Consider the following 23863-nt stretch of genomic DNA (forward strand, 5'->3'; position numbering starts at 1 on the left):
CAAGTCACCTGGCCCAGGCTCAGGGGGGCGGGTTTTCTAGGTGGATGCCGTGGGGGAAGCTGGGACGAGGAGGTCGGCAGCTGTTGGTCTTCGGCATTTCCGAGTCTGCTGATATCATGGCGGACTCGCAAGGGGTTGGGAGTCATCTTGATACAAGTCTGTCACCCTAGATATATGTGCAGGTGTTACCTAGCTAGTCGATGGCTAAGTCAGTGAGGTTGCATATTTAACATGAGATAGAAAGCGTAGCCAACGCACGGCGAGGATACAACATATCGGAGATATCCGGACCGTAGATAGAAATGAACAGATCAACTAGTCTGAGTATCTTAAGGACGGATTGCAATGCTCAACTGGCGCAGTTTCCCGACCGGTATCCAAAGTATCTTATACAGGACAGTCTACCGGATAATGAAACTAGATCTAATATCTTAGGGGTCTTGACCGGTGGATAATCTGCAGGAAACGCAGTGATTGAACGCAAAAAATAGGCCGCACGCACCAGTGGAGGAACCATGGTCCCGCGTTGTCCGTCTCAAAACGGATGGTAACATTGTCAGTATTGACGGGATCATTTCCACCGACGCTAACTACATCGCGACGGACTTCGCAAGGATATGTCAGGCGAGTGATACACTTTCATAGACGAACGAACGTGCCTGGATTATCATAATTGTACGCGGTGGTACCGGCACTCCGAACCACGGAGAAGGTATGCTGAAGATCTCCTCAGTGAGACATGGGAAGAAGAACAGCGGATGACATCTTACGCCGTGCAAGTGAATTGGATGCTGTTAGAGACGTGCCTTCAGCTGTTGCTACGGTGAACCAAAAATGGAGGATACGGACCGGAGCCCCCGCACTCATCCCGGCGCCCATCGGGAACGATATCTCAACGACCTTGTTCGCTGTATTCACAAATCACATTAGCACCGGGCAACTTGAACGGAGACGACATGCATACCTGGGAGAGATATCACGCTGCCGGGTGGCATTAGGTCACTCGCCTTCTGCGCCCCGCTGAGGATCTGCAGGAGAACCGGGACGGGCGGGTTAACATAAGCGGTGTTGTTAACAGTAAACTGCGCTCCGTTCTACCATAAGAAAGACTGAGTGACGATGGCAGGTAGAAGGCGGGCATGTCCACCCACCGCAAAATCAACTTCGAGATTGAGAGCGAGGTCGACGCAGCCCTTGCACTTCCCGCCAGGCTGAAGAGCCAGTCATTAGAGCGAATAGCGAGTAAAGGGGCACTGAACTCACGGCTGCGGGGTTCACGAGGGGCTTGAATTAACAGATGCAAATGTGAGTACATCCACCACGGTCCCCCTGACATTGCATATCGTACATACGTGGAGGTCCGTCTCCTTCAAAGGAATGATACTCGGTGTTTGGGTAGTAGTCGGTTCTGAGTTCATCGCACCGAGGTAACGCAGAATTGCAGCATTGACGCCGTTGGAATTATGGTTGAGTGAGTCGCCGCTACTTGGGAGAGCACGCATCCCTGACATAATGATTAGTTGGGTTCAGATATCTTCACGTCATTCATACACACAGTAATTCTGGACTTTCTGGTTCGCTTGTAGCTGAAAGATATTAGTATACATCGGTTAGTGAAGTCCCAGTCGGGGAGAAATCCGCTCACGATAAAAGAGTACCGCTGGCCTGGAAAAAGACGTAGTTCATACGATCTGTAAGACTGGCTGGAGGTGGTAAACCTACCAGCAAGAATTTGAATCGAATCCACAGTATGCGGCTGGTGATTTACACCATCGACTTCGATGATTGTCATATTATGCCCATCGATGCTGAAGGTGAAATTGGGATCACATGACATTGATATCAAGCGCATACGGTAACTATGGAGCATTTAAGCGTCACCTTCACATTACAGTTGATAAACGTACCGTTTGCCATGCTGTACAGATATCACGGATAGACTGGAGTTGGTGACCCCAGGGTAACGGCCTTTTCCATTAATCACGACCGAGTTGGCCATGCTGCGAAGATGGAAGTCAGTGCTGGAACTGCCTTGAGTGTAGGGTAACATACGGGAACGGTCCTGCTTTAGGGTCAGTGGAGACTATGTGATACCTAGAAGAGGGTTCGAAATCAATTTTTGGTACTTGGTATCATGGGTAGGTCCTACCAATCCGCAAGCGTTATAATGGTACTCTCTGCGATCATTCTATCACTCGTTGCCCAGACAGCCAAAGAGGAGATGCCTTACCATCATCGACATCGTACATCCATTTGAACGGATCAAAGGGATCATAGATGACCAAGGGTCCTCTCAGCCCGTCGCAGTACTGGTTCCCGAGATGCGAGTGATACCAATATGTCCCGGCTTGGTCGGGGACACTGAAGTCGTACAGGAATGAGCGACCGGGGCTGATAGGACACTGTGTCACCATCGCCGTCCCGTCAGCCCAGTTCGATCCGCGCAGGTACAGACCGTGCCAATGCTACATGACAATATAATCGTTTGGGTAGGACACGAGCAGGCGCAGAAGTTAGCACGTACTACTGTGGTGCTCGTGAGCATACTGTTGTTGGTCAGTTTGTCTTCCACATTGATCTGGAATCGCTCGCCCTATCCACAGAATATTAGACGTTGTCTCAGCCTTGAAATCTGCGTACCTTCTGACCGCTAATAAGAGGGCCGGGAAATGTACCACCGGCAACGACAGTCCTGATTGAAATGAATTCAGCAATGCCTTCGCTCATAAGAGCAAAAGGAGTTGACTCACGACCGGCTATCATATCCATCCGGATTTAATTGAGTGTTCACAATAGGAAGATTAACGTAGGTGGCGTGGACATGTCCAGCAGTCGCAACGATTACGAAACTAGTAAACTTGACAATGATTGACATTAGTACCATAGTCTATCAGGGCATGCAGAGGAAATGTGTCGCAGGCGCAAGTCTATACTACTCGACGCCCCCAGATAATGATGATACTTTTATATTCTGGCATATTAAATGTCGTGCCTAACTCTACGAAAGCTATGGCAGTGACTGATTTCTCTCCGTAGTAGAAAGCGCAACATACGAGTCATTCCTTGACTTGGTATGGGCGGTGAACGTGGTAGCGGTCATAGAGATACGATGGGACAAATCTGGCCTTTTGTTGTGAGAATGGTGAGCGCAGCAGCTACTGCAGTCTGCCACACAGAATGTAGCGATTGGTCATGCTCATCCGGTGGTCCAAAGAGTGATCCAGGCAGCTGTTCCACTTCATGTAGCTCAGTAGACATGAGTTTAAGTATCGTCTCAGATACTATACGGCAGTTCGAGACGGATACCCATAAGATCTTGCAGAATCCAGCGGCGGATATGACAGATATGGCAGTGCGGCCAACATGATCGCACACGGGCGGCATTTACATACCGATTCTTCCAGAGAGCGCAGCAGGAGAGAAAGGTCAGGTCATCAGAGTCACAGCGGTCTCTGGTAACTGAGTACCGAGCGGCACCGGGCTGTACTATCAGTGATAAAAGACATGAGGAAACAAGGAGTCGCCGCATCTCACGCTGGACTTGAAGAACGACTGCCTATCACAGTCAAGCTTGGGATCACGCCCGATGCTCTGTTTACAGCTCGCTGTTGTCGGTACATGCCATAGATGCAGAGCTTTGCGTAGTCTCAGTGAAGCCTCAGTCTCAGGGTAATGAGTGACGCGAATACATGTACAATGCCATTGGCCAGTGGCTGTGTCGCGGTGGTTGCGCTGGCAGCCCAAGAACACTCTCAGTCTCACTAGGTGTGCTCAATTCTGCAATTCGACCATTCGCTCGAGCAATCGTTCGCGCTTTCGTTCGCGCCAGGAATAGCTCAAGAAGTGATGCGGGAGAAGGCCCAAGGGAGCCGAGCGTCTGCTCCCTCGAGCGGCTCGAACTTCAAAGTTTTGCAACGCCTCCTATTCACTGGCAATAAGCTCGTTACATGGGGTAACGTAGTAACAAAACATATGTTTAGTTCCTGTCATCGTTATTTAATCCCCGTCCTACGGCGCAGGTCCAGTAGTACATTCCTAACCATATATTTGGGTCACACAGAGAGCTCGAGCGAGCCAAACCAGCGAGGAGGAGAAAGTCACATGATTATTCGGCCATCTCCCGCATCACTTCTTGAGCTATTCCTGGCGCGAACGAAAGTGCGAACGATTACTCGAGCGAACGGCCGAATTGTAGAATTGAGCACACCTACTCTTTCCTCAGCAACTCCGAATCTGTGGAATTGATAGTCCAAGTGACCTGAGCACGATATTAGCAATTTATCTGCTAGATCATGGTGTGTTTAGTTTTGTTGTTTTTGGTTCACTTCATGCATCCTTTTCCCGGCGCCGCCGATTTACGGGAAATACGGCTGCATCCGGCCACACGGGCCAAGTCCGATTGCTGGCATTAGAAGGCCTGAAGTGTGCACATAACTCAGACCATATCAATGCTGACCTCCGCAAGCTCTCAATGCCAGACGCGGTCGGTCCCATTACCACATTTGTCCAGAAGATCATGTCGCCACACCCGCTGACGAAAGTTGCTGTCACAAAGACGTGTAGAAAGCGGGTTGTTGCACGACTATACGAGGGCTATACCGCGTGGCGGGTTGCACCGGAGGTTGTCAGTGGCGTATCGCCGTCAAGTCAAACTGTTTCCACTATCGTTCATGCCGGGGGACGTCCCTGGGAGACTCCATCGCCCCATGAGAACGAGCCCAGCCAAATACGGGATGCTCTGCTTAGTTCTCCAGTATCAGAGCACTTGGCATGCCTTCAAATTGAGACGCCCATAGCGACAACAGACTGGAAGCGAAGAATCCAAGCCGAACCTCCTCGTATAAACATTGCGGATGCGACGAGCACCGAGTACCTCTGCGCAAGTATGGGAAAAGTATGGGAAGCATCGCAGGCGGGTCAAGAAGAATTAGATTGGATCTGTTCCGGGCTGCTGCGGCGCCATTGGACAAGTGCACAAATGCACAGCGTCTCTCAGAAAGATGATCAAGCCTTACCGAGGATGCTCCCCGCTATAAAGGGCTTTTGGACGAGCACTTCATGTTGCAGCCCATAGAGATGTGGCTGGTACATACGATTCCCTACGCAGTCCCATGAATGACTGTGTAGACCTGAGCCTACTTGTGTCAGATAGTTCTGAGTCGTCCGTTGTCAGACCACATTCCTCCTTCTAAGAATTCTGTCAGTGATCCTATACAACTTCTTAACGATGACTCAGAGCCAAAACGGTACGCACCCAGTCGATCCTTTGGTGGCTGCGGGTCCGGAGTAAACGCCTGGTGGGGCGTCCGACCGTGGGAGGGTGAGCGGAGGGCCGAGTAACAAAAACGTTGAGAGTCAAGAGAGTGTCACCAGGAATTATAGATCCTTAGCATGATGGCTTAAAATCCTATAAAACTGTACTGCATTGCGAACAGGTATGTGAGGGTATCATTCGCGTCGTCCACCGCCTTCCGGACTAACGCAATTTGAAAATTCATTAAAAAAATTATGATTCCCATGTTCTCCGGAGAGAGAAGGCCTATCCAGTGAAAAGCAGAAGGCAACAGCGATGTGGCGGAGAATGTGGCATTTGGCCGGAAGAAGCCGGAAGACTGCCAAGGGGTGAGTTTGCGTTTCTGCGGCCCGATCTTCCCGCCACGAAGTGACCTCATCGCCGGCTACGCTGCTCTCCACAACGCTCACGGTCGACGATGTAACGTCGACGCTGGGACATACGCTATCATATTCGTCTCTACATCACCATTGTTACTATGCAGACGCGACTTGGGCACCTCATTCGGCGAAGCAATGCTTCCGCTCTGCATACACGAGATGCTCGAAGATTATGTCGAAGGAGCTACGCGACGAGAGGTGTAGATCGAAATACGACCTCGCCGCAGGTGAATGCGTCTAATGTCGAGGAAGTGGGCTACCGGCTTATTCCAAATCATAAGGAGGGGAAAGCTGACACTAGTCTGGACCCCGCTTCTTCGTCCCCGCATGGGAAGGACACTGTGCAAAGCACTTCCGTGAGCAGAGCAGGCTGTCTAAACTGTTTCCACTGACACCTATGAGTTAGACACTACCCGCGGACCAGGAAGAAGACTCTCCACGATCAAAGGTCAAATCCCTCGCCGAACGTGACGAAGCGCTGAAGAGTGCGCTCGAAGACATGTCTGGCGAAGGCGGGGCGGCTGGGCTTGAGCTCGAGGACGGGCAGCCTGTGGCTATGAAAAGGGGCGTTCGGAGTAATATGTTCCGATACATCTAATGGGGCGGCCCCGGTGCCTCGGAGGTGCAGATACACGAATGAAATTTGGGATCAGCGATGCTTAATGTGTATCCATATGAACGTTGATAGATTGGCAGAATGAACTGTATTCTTTAATTACATCTTCCCGTTTGACTTTTGAGGCTAAGATACATCGTTATGGGCCACGCACCAGCGATGTGTCTTTCCACTGCATTACCTGAATTCATCCGTTCGCTCTTTGCATGACGGAGGAGATAGATGAGATGGAGAGTTGGAGTAGTCTCGGAATCCGAGGAGGCAGCAGCTTCTGTGCCAAGTCGTACGGCCATTGGGATGAACTAAGGATATCTCACCTGACTAGGCCTTTGACTGAGATCCTCGCACCGGTAGTTCGGATCGATTGCCTTTAAAGAGAGCAAAGGCTATTCGAGGTAAGTAGCTAAATCAGGAGAGCAGATCGCTGAGATGAAAGGATCCCTAAAACTGAGCACATGCGCTAAGTCATACAGATGGACGTAGTCCTGAGACGAATGCTGAATTCAGGGGGCAAGGAGGGCCCAGCTAGAGCGATGACTCGGCTGACATCGGAGGAAGACTGTCCGCTCATCCCCACGTAAACTGGACCAGAGTGAGCCCTGAGCTTAGGAAGATCCCCGCAAAAGCTTGTTTTAGGACGATCAACCTTCGAGCTGGTTGATTGTACCAATTGCAGAGTCGCTCTTGACGAGCAGATGCGCCCTCCGGGCGCTGGCGGCGATATCTCGGGTGCCAGGTTATATAATCACCGATAATTGCGACTAAAATTCTACGAAAGGCCGATAGGGTGCACTGTTGCAGTTCCAATGGATGACCTTGATAAGATGCACGTCCATGCGAAGTCTCGAAGGATCCCGAAGGTGGCCGGGGTGAGGCCGAGATGAACTAGCCTCGTCAGCCCACACAAGCCTCATCGTTGCAAGAAACCAGAACATAGAGTAGTATTTGCGTGAGTCGCCCACCCAGGAACATGCAACGATTCGAATAGTACAGAGTTAGAGGAAAGAAATCCTGAATTATTTACTTCAATTTCTCCGGACCCGGGCCGGCGGCGAGGGCTGAAGGAAGATCAAGCAAGATCGGTCGGCCAAATCCGGACGACTCAAGTATGACGTCCTGCGAGACGAAATCTGCAAAAGACCCTCCAAAACCAAGTCCCTCCGCATCGTCTTATATCTCTCCCTTAACTATTCCTAAATTATTGTTATCTCCCCCTACCACCGCCTCCATCGTCTCCAACAGCGACCACGATGCCCGGTCCCAACGGCGACGCACCACAGTCCCCTGTCAATGGCTTCGACGGGGGCGACAAGACCCGCCTCATCGTCGTCGCCAATCGTCTGCCCATCACCATCTCGAAAGATGACAAGGGCGAGTACAGCTTCAAGATGTCCTCCGGCGGTCTCGTCTCTGCCCTCGCCGGCTTCAAAAAGTCCATGACATTCACCTGGATCGGCTGGCCAGGATTCTACATCCCCCCTAAAGACCGCCCCATCGTCGACAAGCGGCTGCACGAGGAGTTCTCATGCCAGGCCGTCTACCTTGAAGACGAGCTCGCCGACCGACACTACAACGGCTTCGCCAACTCCATCCTCTGGCCGCTACTGCACTACCACCCCGGTGAGATGAACTTTGACGAGGAGAACTGGCTCGCATACCGCCAAGCGAACATGCGCTTCGCAGAGGCGGTGCGGCAGGTCCTGACCCCCGGATCGATGGTCTGGGTACAGGATTACCACCTTATGCTGCTGCCAATGATGCTCCGAACACTCGTCGACGGCAAGGAGAAGGCGGGCGAGACGACCAGGACAGAGCTGCCGAAGATCATTGAGGGGATCGAGGCTGAGGACGGAGGGCTCCCGGAGTCGCAGTCTTTCGAAGGAATCAAGATCGGTTTCTTCTTGCATACGCCGTTCCCCAGTAGTGAGATTTACAGGTGGGTAATGTCACATGACATCCATCCAGCAGATATTTATGGTTCTGCAGAATATTGCCTGTGCGGAGAGAGATTCTACTGGGTCTGCTCTACTGTGATCTCATTGGGTTCCACACATACGACTATGCGCGGCATTTCCTCTCATCATGCACGCGTATCCTCGGTTTACCGACCATGCCCAACGGCGTCGAGTTCGAGGGTCGACTCGCTCACGTCGGCATGTTCCCGATCGGTATCGAGCCAGATTCCTTCATCCAGGTTTGTGCAATCCCTTCTATCCTTCTCGTTCATTATCTCACTCTATTCTGCAGAACTTGAAGAAAGACTCCGTCAAGCAACGGATTGCTCAACTCGAGCAACGATTTGGGGATGTGAAGGTTATCGTCGGTGTCGACCGTCTAGATTACATCAAGGGTGTACCTCAAAAACTGCACGCGATGGAGCTTTTCTTGACGCAACATCCAGAGTGGGTCGGCAAGGTTTGTCGCCGAATCGAATCGCGCAATGTCAGCGGCTGATCCGAGGTTCCATTAGGTCGTCCTAGCGCAACTGGCAGTGCCTTCGCGACAAGATGTCGAGGAGTACCAGAACCTGCGGGCGACCGTGAACGAGCTCGTGGGGAGGATAAACGGCCGGTTCGGCACCGTGGAGTTCATGCCGATACATTTTATGCACAAGAGCTTGCCGTTTGACGAGCTCTGCGCGCTGTACGCCGTGAGTGATGTCTGCCTCGTCACTAGTACCCGCGACGGTATGAACTTGGTACGTACGACCGTCATCGGTCTTGGAAATATAGTCTGACGTGCGATAGGTGTCCTACGAGTACATCGCGTGCCAGCAGGAGCGGCAGGGCGTGATGATCTTGTCTGAATTCGCGGGTGCGGCGCAGAGCTTGAACGGGAGTATCGTGGTCAACCCGTGGGACAGCCAGCAAGTCGCGGATGCGATCCACGAGGCGGTCACCATGGACGCGGAGACGAGGGCGGAGAACCACAGGAAGTTGTTCAAGGTTGGTCCTGCTAGTATTGTGCTTCGATGACATGGCAATCTCATTGGGACATTTAGTATGTGAAGAAGTACTCTGCATCGTATTGGGGGACGTCGTTCATCAAGGAGATGAGCAAGATCCGGTCGCCGGAGGAGGCTGCGCCGGAGAAGGTGCATGAGGAGCTGCAGCCTAATGATGACCCGAAGAGCGGGCTGCTTCACGGGACGAAACCGAGCGGGCCTGAGCAGGCTGCTAATGCTGCGTGATCCAGCTGCTGCCCAGATTTTGTATCTTGTGATTGGTGTTGCTCGAGGGTAATCGCATCGGATGATTCATGCTTGCGGTTCAGGCTGGATCTTCTGCTGCAGGTCCAGTCGATCTTGATTTGCACCCATGCTATGTTGGGTTACACACGTGCAGAGCCAGGGGAAGGACGAAGTTTGTTGTATTGTAGAAGTAGCTCTTTCATTGCATGTTCTAGATGTCATTCTGTATAGTACGATACATTCACGATGAAATCGCAAAGGAAATATTGGCAGAAGCTGAGTGGTTCGTCAAGCGGTTGCCGTTAGGGACATGAGTCATATATAACTTCAAGATCGGAGGACGCAGGGGGGATGTTTAGGACATCGTATCATCGCAGCACATGTACAGGCTGAGGACGCGTCGCGTTAATTAGACGCGTGACGTCACGCGTCTCCGTGGACGAAAATACAGAACGCGGCTTCCCACTGACGTGCAGGAAATCCGATTGACCATGACAGCGAGCTGCACGTATGTAGAGGAAGCTCGGATTAACGATTCCCCATCAAGACAAGAGGCGCGAATGTGGTGAGCACCAGGGACAGGAATGTCAAGATTCCCAACCAGCTTCACAGGAGGCAACGAGGGGACGAGCGGCTGGGATCATGATCAATGTTTTCGTGGAGAGGGCCGTATTTGATAGGTACCAGCGAACAAGGGGGCCGGTTAAAGACTAGTGAGTGAAGGCTTCATCGAGTGAATACAAGTGATATTTATTCGCATAGCACCGGAGAAACTGATATCGTAGCTTTGACTACAAACAATTGGATTGTGAGGCCAATTTCATCGCCGCAGGTCGTCGTCGGGTCCGTCGTAATCCATGCCCCAATCCACGATGCCCAGGGCTCGCCTCATGGTTCTACGCATTTTCCAGTCGACTTTTCGGAGCTGCTGTTCGGTATTGGGGTTTTCATAGCCGCCCCTAGGACTGTCTTCTTGGGGAAGACAATATATCCAATACAGTTCTGGCTCTTGGCCTCCTGTCTCGTAGGAAATATATTCCAAGGAGGGAACAGTCGCTGCTAGATCAGGTAACCACTTTCCGCGTATCGAATCCATATCTGGACGACGATCACCGAGATCACCAACGGTGTCGATGTGAACGTAAGTGACGTGAGCTTCATTTAGAGCATCACGAAGAAAAGGCTATGAGGACGATGCCAGTGGTCAGGCGGCGCGTGCGCTCGGGAAAATACTCAATACGCACCATGGCTTGTAAGGCTCGCGAGTACCGGCCACGCCTAGTAAGAGCGGATCCGAACTTCACCGCGAGATGTCGCAGGCTAGTCAGACTGCGGAACACGGTTTTGTCAAGGCACATCGCTCCAACTCGCTCTGCATCCATATTAAGAGAGAGGAATTTGGGATTGGCGGTCTGCAGGAGCTCAGCATATGCCCTCGGTACTTCGTTACCCAACTCGCTGAATGCTAAGACTCTGATATCCAACTGTATGAGGGGCTGCGTGACCACTCCGGCATTCCAAATGTGCTCTAGATCTCCTCCGACCACTTCCATGGACTTGAAAGGAGGGTTGGTGGTAGCGGGTACCGTAATCGACAGTGGATATGCGTCATGGAAAAGGTGCTTTTGGAGGTCTACCTCGACTCGTATGTGCCTCACATTCGGAAAAGCATGAAGAAGCTCCGACCGATCGAACGTGGAGGTGGACAAAGAGAGCTCATAGACACGCGGCCATTGTCGATTCCGCACGATCGGGAACCTAAAGGATTGGTTATGGGTCCTGGGGTGAACTATAAGGGTGAGTACATCTAGGCTATCTCGGAGAGGCTCCAGAATTGCTCCGTAGTCGACAGTACCAGGAACCGTTCGTAAATACAATCGGCGAAGGCGACCGCGAAACTGGTCGAATAGATTTACATCAATCACATTGTGCAAGTGATCAACGAGTTTCAGCTCCGAGATGTTGTTGCAGTGAGCGGCCAGGCCAACGAAGGAACTCGGGATAGGAATGGTGCAGATAGGAAAGACCGCGGATCCCATCCTAACACTCGCCGATGCCAGATTTGTGGCATGGGGCAAAATCTGTAAGAGCCTGTCGAAGGCTTTGCCCACTGGCATTGTCAGGAAGGCCATTGGCGAGTCTTCATTATCCGATGGCATGAATTCGTCGTCAGCTAGGCTGATCTGGAGGGAGTGCACGAGAGACATTCGTTCCGGGACCCTCTCGATGGAAGTGCAGAAGGATTTTATGTGCCGTCCGAAGCGCAGATAAACATGGCGATATACATTGTAGATTGCAATATCATGCAATGATCGGCAGACCAACGCCAGATGAGAGGCATCTGACGAATGCAGGAAGTCGAGAATTAGCTGGAGTGTGTCGTGGTCGAGCTCTGAGAGTATCATTCTTATGCTGCAAATGTAAATTAGCCCGGCCTGGTTCAGATATACGTGCTCCGGCAGGAGCATCAGATGAAGACCCTCACTCAAGCAAGGTGGCTGGATACCAATGAATCGTTCGAGTTGCGAATGCGACGCGCCGTGACTGTATTGCCTAGTACCAGTGGCAGCGAAGTGTTGTCAGAAAAGTACCCGACACACTTCGCGTTATGGCAAAGATCGCTATATATACACGGGTGGTGGCACGCGCCGGAAACACGCGCCGACTCATAAAAACGCGTGACGTCACGCAGTTGCGGACGCGTCGCTCAGCTTCCACCGGCGCGTCCTACCAGTTCATCGCTCACATATACCCTGCACACCGACATGTCCCTATGGGTTGACAAGGTATACTGAAAAATCTGAAAAATCTGGGTACTAGTGTCTCTAACGCGTTCCGACATTGAAGTACCGCCCCAGAACCCTCGATGATCTTCATTACCATCATGACTTGACAGCCCGACTCAAGTCTCTAGTATGTTACACAACTTCTCTACATTGAAAGACTCTGATATCTTTACTTAGGCTGCGTCAGGAGACTTCCCGCACATGCTATTCTATGGGCCGTCCGGCGCTGGGAAGAAGACTCGGATAGCGTGTACACTTCGACAGTTGTTTGGGCCTGGAGTGGAAAAGGTGTGTTCTGTTTCACTCAGTAATGCCATGCGCTCAAGCCTGGACATAGCTTAGGATCGATCAAAGAGTGTTCCTCACCCCGTCAAAGCGGAAGCTAGACCTGAATGTGGTTCAGAGTAATTTTCACATAGAGATCACGCCAAGGCTCGTCTTGCACAGTCGCACTTATCTTCCTCGAAGCTCATGCATATATACTGTGAACAGCGAAGTCGGCATGTACGATAGAGTGGTCATTCAAGAGATCCTCAAGGAGATCGCCCAAACGCAGCAAGTGGACTTGAACGCCAAACAAAGATTCAAGGGTAAGTCCCCATACCTCCTACGCGTCACATGTCTTTCATGTTCCAACTCTAGTTGTGATCATCAACGACGCGGATACACTATCGAGAGACGCCCAAGCAGCTCTACGTCGCACCATGGAAAAGTACATGAACAACATGCGAATAATTCTCTGCGCAAACAGCACGAGCAAACTGATCGCACCCATCAAAAGTCGATGCTTGTTGGTTAGGGTTGCAGCGCCGAGCAGTGAAGAGGTATAGGAAACTACCTCTCTACGAGGCCGTCTGGCTAATGGTCTTGTGTTTTCGCGGGGCAGATGCACAATGCCCTGGAGTACGTAGCGAAGCGGGAGAAATTCGACCTTCCTCCAGAGGCATCGCAACAAATCGTGGAGGATTCAAATGGTAACCTGCGGAAAGCAATTCTAGTGCTTGAGGCACTGAAGATGCAGTCGTAAGTTGAACGACCCTTTTCGGAACCACACAGCTTAACTCTGCTGGCTAGGCCTGACCTCTCAGGACCACTGAGCATTGCGAAGCCTGATTGGGAAACGTATTGCCACAAGGTTGCCGATATGATAATCCAGGAACAGTCGCCGCAGCGCGTCATGGATGTGCGAGCAAAACTCTACGAGCTTCTGAGTCACTGCATCCCTGCCACCGTTATACTCAAGGTAAGAGGTTTACAACTTCTACCATGGAGTGGTCGTTCGCTGAGCAAGTCAAAGACGGTAGCGGAACGCGTGGTGGATAAGGTGGATGAGAGTATAAAGGCAGATATCATGCATTGGGCTGCTATATACGTAGGTGTTATCTTACCCTTGCAAGGAGTGATGTACTGACTTCTGGTTCCAGGAGGTGCGCATGAGACAAGGGAACAAAAAGATATTCCACCTGGAAGCATGGGTGGTCAAGGTGATGAGCTTATACAAGGTACATCCTAGATGAATAGCTTAATACATTTCGCGCCACCACTAATGCTCTTTCCCTTACTGTAGCACTCCTTCTACGGTATCGATTTGGATGATTTTGAGGAATAAGCATCTTTCTTGCCTTGGTGCCGTGTAGTATCTATCTATCCCTGTATCCATATCTACCGACTCATAATATCTCACTGGCCGACGTCATGATTGGACGTCGTACTCTTCATCGACTGCTTCGAGGAAATCGAGCATCTGCGTATAAATCAGCATTTAACTACCCTTCCTAGAGAACCGAATGCGTACCAACTGATGCCTATTCTGTCCTAACTGCCTCCCCGGCTCAGTCTTCAGTCTTTCCCGGATATGAAGCAATTTGTCATGGAAATGCTGTATGGCCGACTCCTCGAAGCCTGGGGCGCCGACGGGGATATGCAGTGCTCTGAGACCCTCAAGTTGAGTACAATGACTACCGATCGCGAGCCGTATGTTCGTACCGGTTGGTAGCGGCACTGAAAGCGGAGCAGCGCATAATACCGAACGCCCCTATGGCATCAAGCCTGTCTGCATCCTGCACGCAATGCAGCTCCAGGCACTCATCGTGCCAAGTACCCCACTCGCCCGTCTGCCTTCTCTTTTTCTCGGTACTCCATGAAACGTTATCGACGATCTTAGCTATTTCCTTCGCCCTGCCGTCGCTCACGAAGTCGATTTGCGATGCCTGGGCCCACGTTCGAAAGAACGGTAGGAAGTACGAGTATGGATCTGCCGCTTCCTCTGCTGAGACGTACTTCTTGTCCAGGACGTCGTGCAAAAGGGCAGCTAGTTCGACCGTAAGTAGGTCTGGTTGCTTCTGGGAAGCACTTTCCGAGGAAATGCTCCTTGCTAGGGATAACGCTGTCTTACGGACGCGTTCCACTGGAGGCCGTGTTCATAAGTGATTGAGCATGCACTAACACGTCCATATTTTACGACCGAATTATTTGAAAGCATAGGCTTACCGTGGTACGCGTCATGAGAGGGGTCGTATCTGGCCATAGTCTTTTTCATCAGCTGCTCGGCAGCCTGAATCACCGAAGCTTCAGCCTTCGTAGGGTACATCTCTGACACCAAAGCAGCCACGGAGTTCAGAAGTGTCTGGGCAATATATGTGGATTGAGACGCGTGAGACGCGTCCGACGCGCCGCCACCGGACGCGTTACATTAGGCGCGCAGACACGTGTCATCAATCCCGAGGACGCGCTGTCTTCTCCTCGCGACCGTGACTGGCAATGGCGGCCGTGAAAGCACATCGAATCCAGAAACTGTGCGCAGCTGTGCTGCTCTTTTCTGCTGTCTCGATAGCATATGCGCAAAGAAGCCAAAAGGAGGACTTACTCATCGTTCGAGTGAGTACTGGCCGTATCCTGAACCTGGGAGTCTGATGGAAGTTGTGCTTACTTGCGCATTTGCCTTAGGAAACCGAGATACGGGAATGTCAGCCCGTACAGCAGCTAAACGTGCTGAAAGCTCGGCTAGCTGAGGGCGAATCGCCTATCATGCGCCAAGTCTTCGCATGGCTATTTCCCTTTGGTCCTGGATGGAATTCCGGTATGTTCAGTTATGCACTTACTCCGGTGATACTGGAACAAGAGGTGACAGTCAAATTGCAGTACTGGGTACCTTCTATATTAGCTCGTGGGTTGTTCCCGTGGTCCGACCGTACCCTAGCTTCATGGGTGGCCGGTCTTTTCTAGCGTCCCTAATTTTATCCTGGCCTTTATCCCGGCCGAAATCAACTCCAACACGCTCAACACCATGACAGCGTTTGCGGCGCGTCCCATTTGATATTTTAATCCTCTCCTTTGCTCTGAACTATCCATGTAGACAGGCGGCCTTCTATCAGACGTCTTCCTGCACCTTGTGCCGCACTCGTTTATGGGCGAACACCAAGACGAGAGCGTGCATTTCGTAATGGTCCAAGAAAAGAGGAATATTCTCGTAGGGTAGCTGCATTACGTTTCGGTCTGGCACGCACGTTCACCGACACTTTTCTCTCAGGCTGGGTATATTCGTCGGGTTCGCCTCTTTCTTCATGATGGAGAAGACTCTGCGAGTGCTTGGCGGTGACTCGGACGCACCGGGTCACTTGCATTCGCACTCCCATGCTCCCAGCCCGGCCGAGCATGCTCATACCTCAGGCGTAGAAGTCACTTCGACGGGAAGCGACATCCGCATGCGCGGAGAGAAGAGCTCAGAGGTCGCTGACACATCTGACCTAACGAAGCTCCAGCAGAAAGAACCGGCCGGCTCCGTCTCGAAGCTCTCAGCCTACTTGAATCTTTTCGGAGACTTCGTACACAACATGTGAGGGACTCCTTTTGCCCATCTGCCTGCCTTTCCTGATATACACGGCCCTATAGCACCGATGGATTGGCGTATGTGACGTTAACTACGGTTTATGCGGCTGTCACTAAGGACCTATAACCCAGGATGGCCGCTTCTTTTTATTCCTCCCCCCTTATAGGCGCGACGACCACCCTAGCGTGCTTCGCGCATGAGATTCCACACGAAATCGCGGATTATTCAATTCTTATACGGTCCGGCTTCACGAAGCGCCAGGCCATGCAGTCGCAGTTTATTACCGCTGTCGGAGCTTTCGTACGCTACATTGTCCCCGTTGAGATCCGGGTTATTTGTACTGACCTTGTTCGGTTAGATCGGGTATAGTGGCTTCGTTTCATGCCCCGCCTTGTAACTCAAGAGTCTCCCGTTATGATAGAACGTTCATGGGTATCGCCATTCACAACATGGCTGCATCTGGCAGTGAGACGAATGAAACCACCGACCTAGCTTCTGCTCTCCGGCAGACTGCGTCTGGTATACTAGGAACTACTGTTCAGGCTGCCGACTTGGTCAGTCACTGTTTTATTTTTGCTCTACCACCCTATAGGTATTGACGGTATATGTTCTCTGATTTTATGATCCGCTTGATCCATTCGTATAGGTCATCCCGTTCGTCGCCGGCGGTTTTCTGTACATCGGAGCCGTTGCCGTGCTCCCGACGTGAGTATTTATGTCTTTCCACGCTCAAATGGACCAGTGCTGACGCCCAAGCAAGGCTGCTAGAAGACAGCAAAAGTGGCAAACAAGCGCTGCGAGAGGTCTGGACTGCTTCCACTCGCACAGTTGTCGTATTGAACTTTCTCGCCATAGTTCGGGGCTATGGCCTTCGGTGTCTTATGCATGTTCCTAGTTGCGTGAGTACATTGCTGTCGGGCATCTAGAGCGCTGCTAATAGATCCCTCGTCCTCAAAGATGGAACGAATAAACCGTATCCGGTGCTCGGTATTGATACGGCATGCTTCTCTGGTGTTTCGTGGGGGTCGAAGGGTCGATCGCAGTCATCTCAGCAAACTCCGAAAGCTTCGCTATGAAAGACCCGGTGGTAGATCTACATTAAGTCGGTCGTGTAGTCCGCTGGCCAGTGGGATTAATGTTATAAAGCTTATGAAAGAGAGATCACGAAATAGTAAGGCACCACCCAAGATGACGTTTCTGAGAAGGCATCATCACGGGCGGCTTGCGTTGCTGGTTTGCCGAGGAACGTGCGAGAACGGAGGACGCCTGTTGGTTGCCCTCCACAAATGCCTTCCGCCGCATGCCAAACCCTCCGTAAATTAGCCACACGCCTGCAATAATTCTTCGAGCATACGCTGCACTCGCTGCCTCCAGTTCTTACCTTACACTGCCTAAAGCGCGAATTAACTGCCCCCGGTCCTCCGTTTGTGCGTCTTCTAGTGCTCTTCGGTGCTGCGCGCAAATTGGCCCGTCTTTCCTGGCGTGCGCCTTCGACTCACAGCTACTGTGTTTCATACAGATTCCGTATTTTTCAGCTGCTTGGTCGGCGATCTAATACCCTTCAAGTTCCTGACATCTCGTGCCCGGCGTGCACCCGCCTTCCATCACGCCCTTTCACTCAAAACCGCCAGGTGTCTCAGTCACCGATCCTTTTCAGTCGCATCGACAACTCGTCCGCTCGCCTTCTACTGTCGTACGCAACACCGGCGGAGACGCCTGCCTCATTATCTCCGCAGCGTCTTCTCGTAATACTGAATCCAAACTGGCTATCGATCGCTTGTCGTCGAGAACCGCAACCATGAGCAACAAGGGTCGCTCAACGCCGCGTGTCGTGTGCTGCGCCATACCCATAGCGAGGGCAGCGGGAAAAGTCCTGATAATCACCAGTCGTAAAAGGCCGGATAACTGGGTCTGTGAGTGATCGATTCTTTGGCCCGTTTTATCAGTCATCTGCTGTCTTCTCCGCACACACATTCGCTCTTCTTTCATCTTGATAATGACCGTGGAAACTAACATATTGCGTCTCCTCATCTGGGTTCATCCGTGATAGTGCCGAAAGGAGGTTGGGAGCCGTCGGATGGAGTGTTGGAGGCAGCAGCGCTGCGAGAAGCCTTAGAAGAAGGTCTCATCCTTTCTCCTTCTCTTCCTCTCCCCACCCCCTCCTGATGCCCTCTCGCCCTGTCTCCCCATGCCTTACATTGTCTGTCCATTACAGCGGGCGTTCGCGGCAAGATCACCCGATTCGTGACCACCATCCCCTCCGCGTCGTCAACGTACCACTTTTACGAGTTGGATGTGGCGGAGCTCGATCAGGAATGGTTGGAGAGCAAGGAGAGGAAGAGGGAGTGGGTGGACTACGCAGAGGCGGTGCAGCGGGTGTCTTGGAAAGCCGAGCTGGCACAAGGACTGTCGCTGTCGTCGCTGGCGCCCCCTCGCCGGTGACCCCGGCGCCGCGGGAGGTGGTATCCAGGCCGAGGGCGAGGACGAGGCATCTTCGAATTCACGCCCAAAATCCACGCTTCCGACACGCCACAAACTCTCATCGTCGTCGCATTCAACAAACCGGAACTCATCACTCACCATAGAATCGCCACTCTGTCCTCGCTCGCATCCCGTACCTTATCCGCCCTGAATTATTTTGAAGATACCTCGACGCGGCTTGGCATAACGTCGGGTCCTCACTGTCCGGATGTCACCCTTGTTCAATCATGATCTCTCTGCATCTATCGCTTTGCATGTACAATCTAATCCTCGCTCGCAGTAGTATAGACACGTCCCGGCTTCTATCATGGACTCTGCGTATCGTATTGCGTTGATATAGTCGTCGGAAGCCGGGACATCATAATCTTATGCATGCTCAATACCTCTCGGCACTGCAGTCACTGGTAATATCTATTCGTACAGAACGCGATATTTCTGCCTGAATTCTGACCTTCGTGCAGTCGTTACGCATCCGAATGTACCCGCTGATGGCATTGGCACCCGATGTGCACCGTGCACGATCCTGCATCTTGCTACGTCCCTTCAGCTTGCCTTAGGCTTCAGCTCTGCAATGCACGTTCCTCTGTCTTACGGACCCGGACAACATCGAGCGCCAAAATTCAGTGCTATCAATACCGAGAGGAACACCATATGGTACTCCCACCCAGGCACAGGATGCCGTTGATAGGCCATATCTCACTGACGGGCGACGCCAAATGATACTCCCGACGCCCATCAACCAGCTCATATATAAGGCCGTGGAGGGGAAAATGGGGGCGTGCAGCATTCTGTGCCTGCTCGTCGAGGATGTTCGTCTGGTCCCTCCTGACTATCCTTCCCTTGCTTGTTGCTGCCGCGCCCGCCTCGACCAAGGAGGAGGCCATATGGGACAGGCTAGGCAACTTGTCCCCTTACCACCCGGCACCCGTGCCCTCAGGGATGAATGTGGAGTTGCCTGGGGACTGTAAGGTCGAGCAGATCATGTATGTGAGTATTCAGACTGTATCCAGTGTATTCCGTGCTGAGCCCTTGGATGCTATAGCTGGGCAGACATGGCTCTAGATACCCCTTGGCATCTGAGTTGGTTTACATTCAGAACTTGACGTACAAGTTGGGCAACGCGTCCGCTGCTGTTGCGAGGGCGAAGCTGCCTAAGAGTATGCAGTTCCTGAAGGAGGGGTACAGGACTACGCTGGGCCATGACGATTTGACGGCACCCGGCAGGCTTGAGCTTTTCAAGCATGGCGTCAAGTGAGTTTTTGCCTTCATGCTCATGTGGGTGCCTCTCTGACCGTGGAGTAGTTTCCGCTTGAAATACCCTCAGTTCAATGCCACGAGCATTCTTGCGGGTGGTCAGGATCGGGTATTCACTCAGGATAAGTACGGAGTTGTATAGGATCCTGACAGTATGAATAGGTCATCGAATCTGCTCAGTGGTTTGCGAATGGCTACTACGGTCGCACCTGGCCCAATATCTCATCCACTGTGTTCTCTGAGATAGCCGAAAACAATGTCACGGTATCGTGGATCACGCCTATGGATACTTGCCCGAAGTGGGACTATAATTATGGTAATAATGTACGTTGCCTGCCACCCATGTCCTCGTCTATCTCTTACCTCCCGCTATATCATAGGCGACTATTAAATGGGGCAGCATATACTTGCCCCCGATTACAAAACGGTTAAACAGCCTGCTCCCGGGCGTTAACCTAACGGACAACGACACCCACGGCGCTCTTTACGCATGCGCGTACGACCTGGCGGCTTACGACGTGTCGCCCTGGTGCGACGTATTCACGACGTCGGAAATTCAGAATTTTGAATACGAGTTGGACTTGCTCATGGACGGCGCGTTCGGGTATAATCTGCCGGGTGATATGGGACCCCTGCTTGGGTCGCTCTATGTCCACACGCTGATTGATCGGTGGGTCTCGCCACTTACCTTCTGGATTTCTATGCCAGTTTGCTCATAACACAACCGCTAGTTTCTCGAACTCAAGTGCCGAACCTGTATATCTCGAGTTCGGGCATGATACAACCATTGATATGGCTCTCACCGCTCTAGGTCTTGCAAAGTGAGTTGTCAGCGTGGTTCTAGCTTCCGATCGACATCCTTATGTCGCCTTGATTCAGGGATACGCCTCCCCTGTCCGCAACTGGCCCCGTGAACCCGAACCGCAAGTTCCGTACTTCGACCCAGGTCCCCTTCGCGGCTCAAATGCTCTGGGAGAAAATTGCCTGTTCCTCCACGTACGTAGCTTGCAAGATCCTGTGGCTATTCTTCCATCTGGGCTGACGGAGACTTGTATATATAGATTCCATGGTCCCCAGATCAGGCTAGTTCTGAACGACGCGCCATTCCCGCTGTCCACTTGCGCCCAGTCTAAGACGGACAAGACGTATGGTACCTGCTCGTTCGACGCTTTCGTGGCGGCGAATAACTTCAGCACCTCTGTAACATGGGGTGACTCAGCATGGAACTCGACGTGCGGGAACCCTGGGTTCTAGGGCGTTGGTTTCCGGCCTTCGTTCATCACATTTTATCAGGATATGATGAGAAGGTCTTTGCCTGCCCTTGGACTGACTCCTTTGAAAAGTGTGATCTATGGAAGGCGTGAAATGTGAGTGTCACTGGCGCTTCGTCCTCTCTTCGTCTAGTTCTGGGGAAAGGCGTGAGTTACTCAGTTAACCAGGCATGGTTCCTACGACTCGTCCATTTCAGTTAACCCGGGAGGCCCTTGAGCAGGATGCACAATTAGGCTTCCCAGATCGTGCGTTGTCACAGCACGTGAAGGATCGTCACGCGTATATGCGCGTATGTCATGATTTTGGCTTGGCGTGCAACGATCTTGTCCTGGATCCACCGCACTCCGGTCTATTGCTACGCGTTACCTGAAGTTATTGTCAGTGAGCAAGCTTTCTAAAGTGATGACCCATCAATCTATGAAACAATTGTACGGATGGTGAGGGCCGTTTATCGTGCCTTTCCACGTACAAAAATGCTTCCTGCACATTTGATATTGACCAACCTGGTCCACGATATCTCTGGTTCAAATTGGGGTGAATGCTTTGCATCAAAGTTCATTAATGTTTCACAAGATGGCGAAGTCATGACTGGTGCGGAGACCTGCACAAGTCCCAGTTGTCCCTATGTAGTCGTTAAATCATCAAATACAGCTCTCTCTTCCAGATAGACTCGCTCATATTCCGAAACATCGGCCTCCAATCCATAACTCCCGGCCACTTGCTGACACACCTTTGCCCTCGCCATCCCTACCAGACACGCAATCAGTCTTCTTGCACCATCCTGATCAGTACCGAGCTCCATCTGGCTTGGATGATCCCTGTTCGTGTTGACGATGACTCCCTCGACGACGTCAATCATGGCACCTCCTGGCATAGGCCGCCGATACACGTGCACCAGCTGGAAGAACGGTCCTCGCAATACCACCTCTTCCTCCGGGTACGCCGAAAATTCCTGGATAAATAGGGCGGTAGGGCCGTGCGAGCACGGCAGAGCCCGCTACCGTAGATATAGATTGATATTTGGTAGCAAGCTGAACACTTCACATCCTGAGCAGCGTCATATATATATATTTTGCGAAAGCAGCTGTGTTCCAGCAATTATTTCTGACTGAGCATTCAACTCAATGGCCTGGAGTCCTGAGAGATGTCCACTCATCCCTCCCTCAGGTTTCGAGAATACAAGTTACATATGCAAAACAACTGACAGCGGGGTATTCTGATTTCACCTTGAGACCGCAAGGTCCAAGGCCCCAAGCAAGGTCAGTTCTTGACAGTCATCCGCCACCTTGGCTATAAAGGGGAAGAGAAATGACACGTGGCGTGACTATCGGGGTCCTTTAAGGACCCCACCTTTGATTGGTCCAAAGCCCTGTCCCGCTCTTGCCGTTCACCATATACGGTTAAGCGCCAAATAGTGTCAAATAAATCGCGTAGATCTTGAAACGATCGCAGGAAACCTGCGAACGGCCGGGGGGTCCAAGACCCACTACCTACGGTAGCGGGCATCGGTATCGTAGCGGCGCAAGCGCCAATCCCCGACTCCAGTCAGAAACCATCAAGTATTCCAGGTACTTGTGTCTGGTCAAGTTGCGGAATGCCAGTCTTGACGCGTACGGACACATACATCGATATAGTCCTGTCTTATATCTACATCAATATTTAAAGGGGTTTCCTCCCAGTCCCCGCTCAGAGATACTAGTCTCATTTGTCAGCCTCACTTGTGTCAATGCATCCTTTCATCGAATGCTACGCACTGCATCACTTTGACCTTTCATGTCAGGTGTGTGTGGGCAGTTGTCTTCAAGTCAAAACGAAAGTGGCGTCGGTCCGGTCGGGACGTTGCTTACATGAGGTTCTCACGGCGAGAGCGAGTTGTATGGTGGAGCGACCATTTCTTCCCGACAGAACCCTCCTCCCAACTACCGTGGGAGTCGGGGACTGCACACATTGTTGTCACGACGCTCATAGGGTAGTATTGATGATAAACACGGAGGAGCTCTGGGTCTAGGTTAGCGACGTGGATGCGCCACAGGACGGGGTGCATATGCTCCGTCCCATGAGCGGTCGCCTGCTGGAGGGCGAACTTTACCGCGATGTCTTCATCCATACTGCAGGATACGATTGCTAGGGGAATAGACCAGAATCTCTCCCTGATGGGCATGCGGGCCAGCTGGTAGAATGCGTCGAGCTGCACTGTGGAAAGGCACAGACCTCGATGGACAGTCCCGGTAAACCCGACATCCCTCATCCCCTGCTCGGTGATGTATTTGAAGAGTTCTATATTCAAGAGCTCCACGAAAAAGACGGCAGACACCAGCCGCTCATTATCGATGTCGTGAGTGCGGAAGACTTCGTTGATGATCTTGAAGGCATGTAAATATCCCACTGGAGTGGTGTATAACCGCAGGAGACCATAATCCTCAGGGGGGTCGCCGCCCCGTCGTCTGTCAGACCACTGCTTGAACCGGGGCAGAGTGTCCAAGATAGGAGAGACGGTTTCATGTTCACCGAGCTGCAAGAGCAAGTCGCGCAAGCGGGACAGAAAATCGGCATAAAGATGCCAATTTCCCCGAACGTGATGGATAGCTTCGCGAATGTGGCTCATGCGCATATCAACCTCTTTCCCGTTATAGAACGACCGCAAGGATCCACCGCCATTTCCGACAGTGAAGAAGCTCGACGTTGAGTCGGTGTCGCCGAAGCGAGCCAAGCGCGTCTGCAACAGGAGTGGTGATCGAGTGTTCAATTGCAGAGTGGGGATG

General features: G+C 51.9%; 10 protein-coding genes across 10 annotated transcripts in view; 6 read left to right on the forward strand and 4 right to left on the reverse strand.

The window, feature by feature from the left end:
• The window catches only part of Gtlcc4 (laccase), a gene marked incomplete at both ends in the record, with an annotated part of 4768 nt that extends 2041 nt beyond the window's left edge, over positions 1-2727 (reverse strand). Inside the window, 16 exons of the mRNA XM_007870718.1 lie at positions 503-605; positions 660-717; positions 771-791; positions 850-908; positions 965-1094; positions 1152-1211; positions 1353-1504; positions 1556-1586; positions 1646-1665; positions 1723-1859; positions 1908-2000; positions 2053-2094; positions 2150-2177; positions 2231-2465; positions 2525-2593; positions 2641-2727. Of these exons, the coding sequence (XP_007868909.1) occupies positions 503-605; positions 660-717; positions 771-791; positions 850-908; positions 965-1094; positions 1152-1211; positions 1353-1504; positions 1556-1586; positions 1646-1665; positions 1723-1859; positions 1908-2000; positions 2053-2094; positions 2150-2177; positions 2231-2465; positions 2525-2593; positions 2641-2727 (1325 nt within the window). The remainder of the gene's footprint in view (positions 1-502; positions 606-659; positions 718-770; positions 792-849; positions 909-964; positions 1095-1151; positions 1212-1352; positions 1505-1555; positions 1587-1645; positions 1666-1722; positions 1860-1907; positions 2001-2052; positions 2095-2149; positions 2178-2230; positions 2466-2524; positions 2594-2640) is intronic.
• A 2927-nt stretch (positions 2728-5654) lies between these two features.
• On the forward strand, positions 5655-6399 carry GLOTRDRAFT_112028 (uncharacterized protein). Its single transcript, XM_007870719.1, has 3 exons — positions 5655-5900; positions 5955-6029; positions 6080-6399. Exons 1-3 carry the CDS (start codon positions 5772-5774, stop codon positions 6269-6271), a joined length of 396 nt encoding a protein of 131 aa, XP_007868910.1. The 5' UTR covers positions 5655-5771; the 3' UTR covers positions 6272-6399.
• A 1278-nt stretch (positions 6400-7677) lies between these two features.
• GLOTRDRAFT_47111 (alpha,alpha-trehalose-phosphate synthase TPS1 subunit) lies at positions 7678-9479 on the forward strand (the record flags this gene model as incomplete). Its single annotated transcript, XM_007870531.1, has 6 exons — positions 7678-8225; positions 8276-8483; positions 8537-8704; positions 8760-8987; positions 9037-9234; positions 9291-9479. 6 exons carry the CDS (start codon positions 7678-7680, stop codon positions 9477-9479), a joined length of 1539 nt encoding a protein of 512 aa, XP_007868722.1.
• An 820-nt stretch (positions 9480-10299) lies between these two features.
• GLOTRDRAFT_95499 (uncharacterized protein) lies at positions 10300-11686 on the reverse strand (the record flags this gene model as incomplete). Its single annotated transcript, XM_007870720.1, has 2 exons — positions 10300-10662; positions 10724-11686. The coding sequence occupies 2 exons, from the start codon at positions 11684-11686 to the stop codon at positions 10300-10302; spliced, it is 1326 nt and encodes a 441-aa protein (XP_007868911.1).
• A 558-nt stretch (positions 11687-12244) lies between these two features.
• Positions 12245-13874, forward strand: GLOTRDRAFT_131856 (uncharacterized protein; the record flags this gene model as incomplete). The annotated part of the gene is made up of 10 exons (XM_007870941.1): positions 12245-12265; positions 12327-12392; positions 12443-12553; positions 12603-12855; positions 12908-13089; positions 13152-13288; positions 13340-13508; positions 13563-13637; positions 13690-13767; positions 13833-13874. The coding sequence occupies 10 exons, from the start codon at positions 12245-12247 to the stop codon at positions 13872-13874; spliced, it is 1134 nt and encodes a 377-aa protein (XP_007869132.1).
• Positions 13875-13958: 84 nt separating this feature from the next.
• GLOTRDRAFT_95501 (uncharacterized protein) lies at positions 13959-14855 on the reverse strand (the record flags this gene model as incomplete). Its single annotated transcript, XM_007870721.1, has 4 exons — positions 13959-14009; positions 14061-14196; positions 14252-14672; positions 14756-14855. The coding sequence occupies 4 exons, from the start codon at positions 14853-14855 to the stop codon at positions 13959-13961; spliced, it is 708 nt and encodes a 235-aa protein (XP_007868912.1).
• Positions 14856-15019: 164 nt separating this feature from the next.
• GLOTRDRAFT_79741 (ZIP-like iron-zinc transporter) lies at positions 15020-16997 on the forward strand (the record flags this gene model as incomplete). The annotated part of the gene is made up of 13 exons (XM_007870722.1): positions 15020-15142; positions 15212-15344; positions 15407-15431; positions 15491-15566; positions 15621-15739; positions 15795-16100; positions 16157-16171; positions 16226-16394; positions 16453-16457; positions 16516-16648; positions 16741-16799; positions 16855-16897; positions 16950-16997. The coding sequence occupies exons 1-13, from the start codon at positions 15026-15028 to the stop codon at positions 16995-16997; spliced, it is 1248 nt and encodes a 415-aa protein (XP_007868913.1). The 5' UTR covers positions 15020-15025.
• A 377-nt stretch (positions 16998-17374) lies between these two features.
• On the forward strand, positions 17375-18888 carry GLOTRDRAFT_122619 (uncharacterized protein). Its single transcript, XM_007870723.1, has 4 exons — positions 17375-17521; positions 17614-18007; positions 18145-18216; positions 18310-18888. Exons 2-4 carry the CDS (start codon positions 17893-17895, stop codon positions 18534-18536), a joined length of 414 nt encoding a protein of 137 aa, XP_007868914.1. The 5' UTR covers positions 17375-17521; positions 17614-17892; the 3' UTR covers positions 18537-18888.
• Positions 18889-19122: 234 nt separating this feature from the next.
• Positions 19123-21083, forward strand: GLOTRDRAFT_79745 (phosphoglycerate mutase-like protein; the record flags this gene model as incomplete). Its single annotated transcript, XM_007870724.1, has 8 exons — positions 19123-19562; positions 19618-19826; positions 19878-19938; positions 19992-20153; positions 20210-20499; positions 20561-20650; positions 20709-20825; positions 20891-21083. The coding sequence occupies exons 1-8, from the start codon at positions 19383-19385 to the stop codon at positions 21081-21083; spliced, it is 1302 nt and encodes a 433-aa protein (XP_007868915.1). The 5' UTR covers positions 19123-19382.
• Positions 21084-21723: 640 nt separating this feature from the next.
• On the reverse strand, positions 21724-23823 carry GLOTRDRAFT_46501 (uncharacterized protein; the record flags this gene model as incomplete). The annotated part of the gene is made up of 2 exons (XM_007870488.1): positions 21724-22053; positions 23041-23823. Coding segments are annotated over 2 exons (1113 nt in total), but the record flags the coding sequence as incomplete, so codon positions are not given.
• Between the last annotated feature and the right edge of the window lie 40 nt (positions 23824-23863).

This window comes from Gloeophyllum trabeum (assembly GCF_000344685.1).
Source record: "Gloeophyllum trabeum ATCC 11539 unplaced genomic scaffold GLOTRscaffold_00012, whole genome shotgun sequence".
Classification (NCBI taxonomy): Eukaryota; Fungi; Basidiomycota; class Agaricomycetes; order Gloeophyllales; family Gloeophyllaceae; genus Gloeophyllum; species Gloeophyllum trabeum.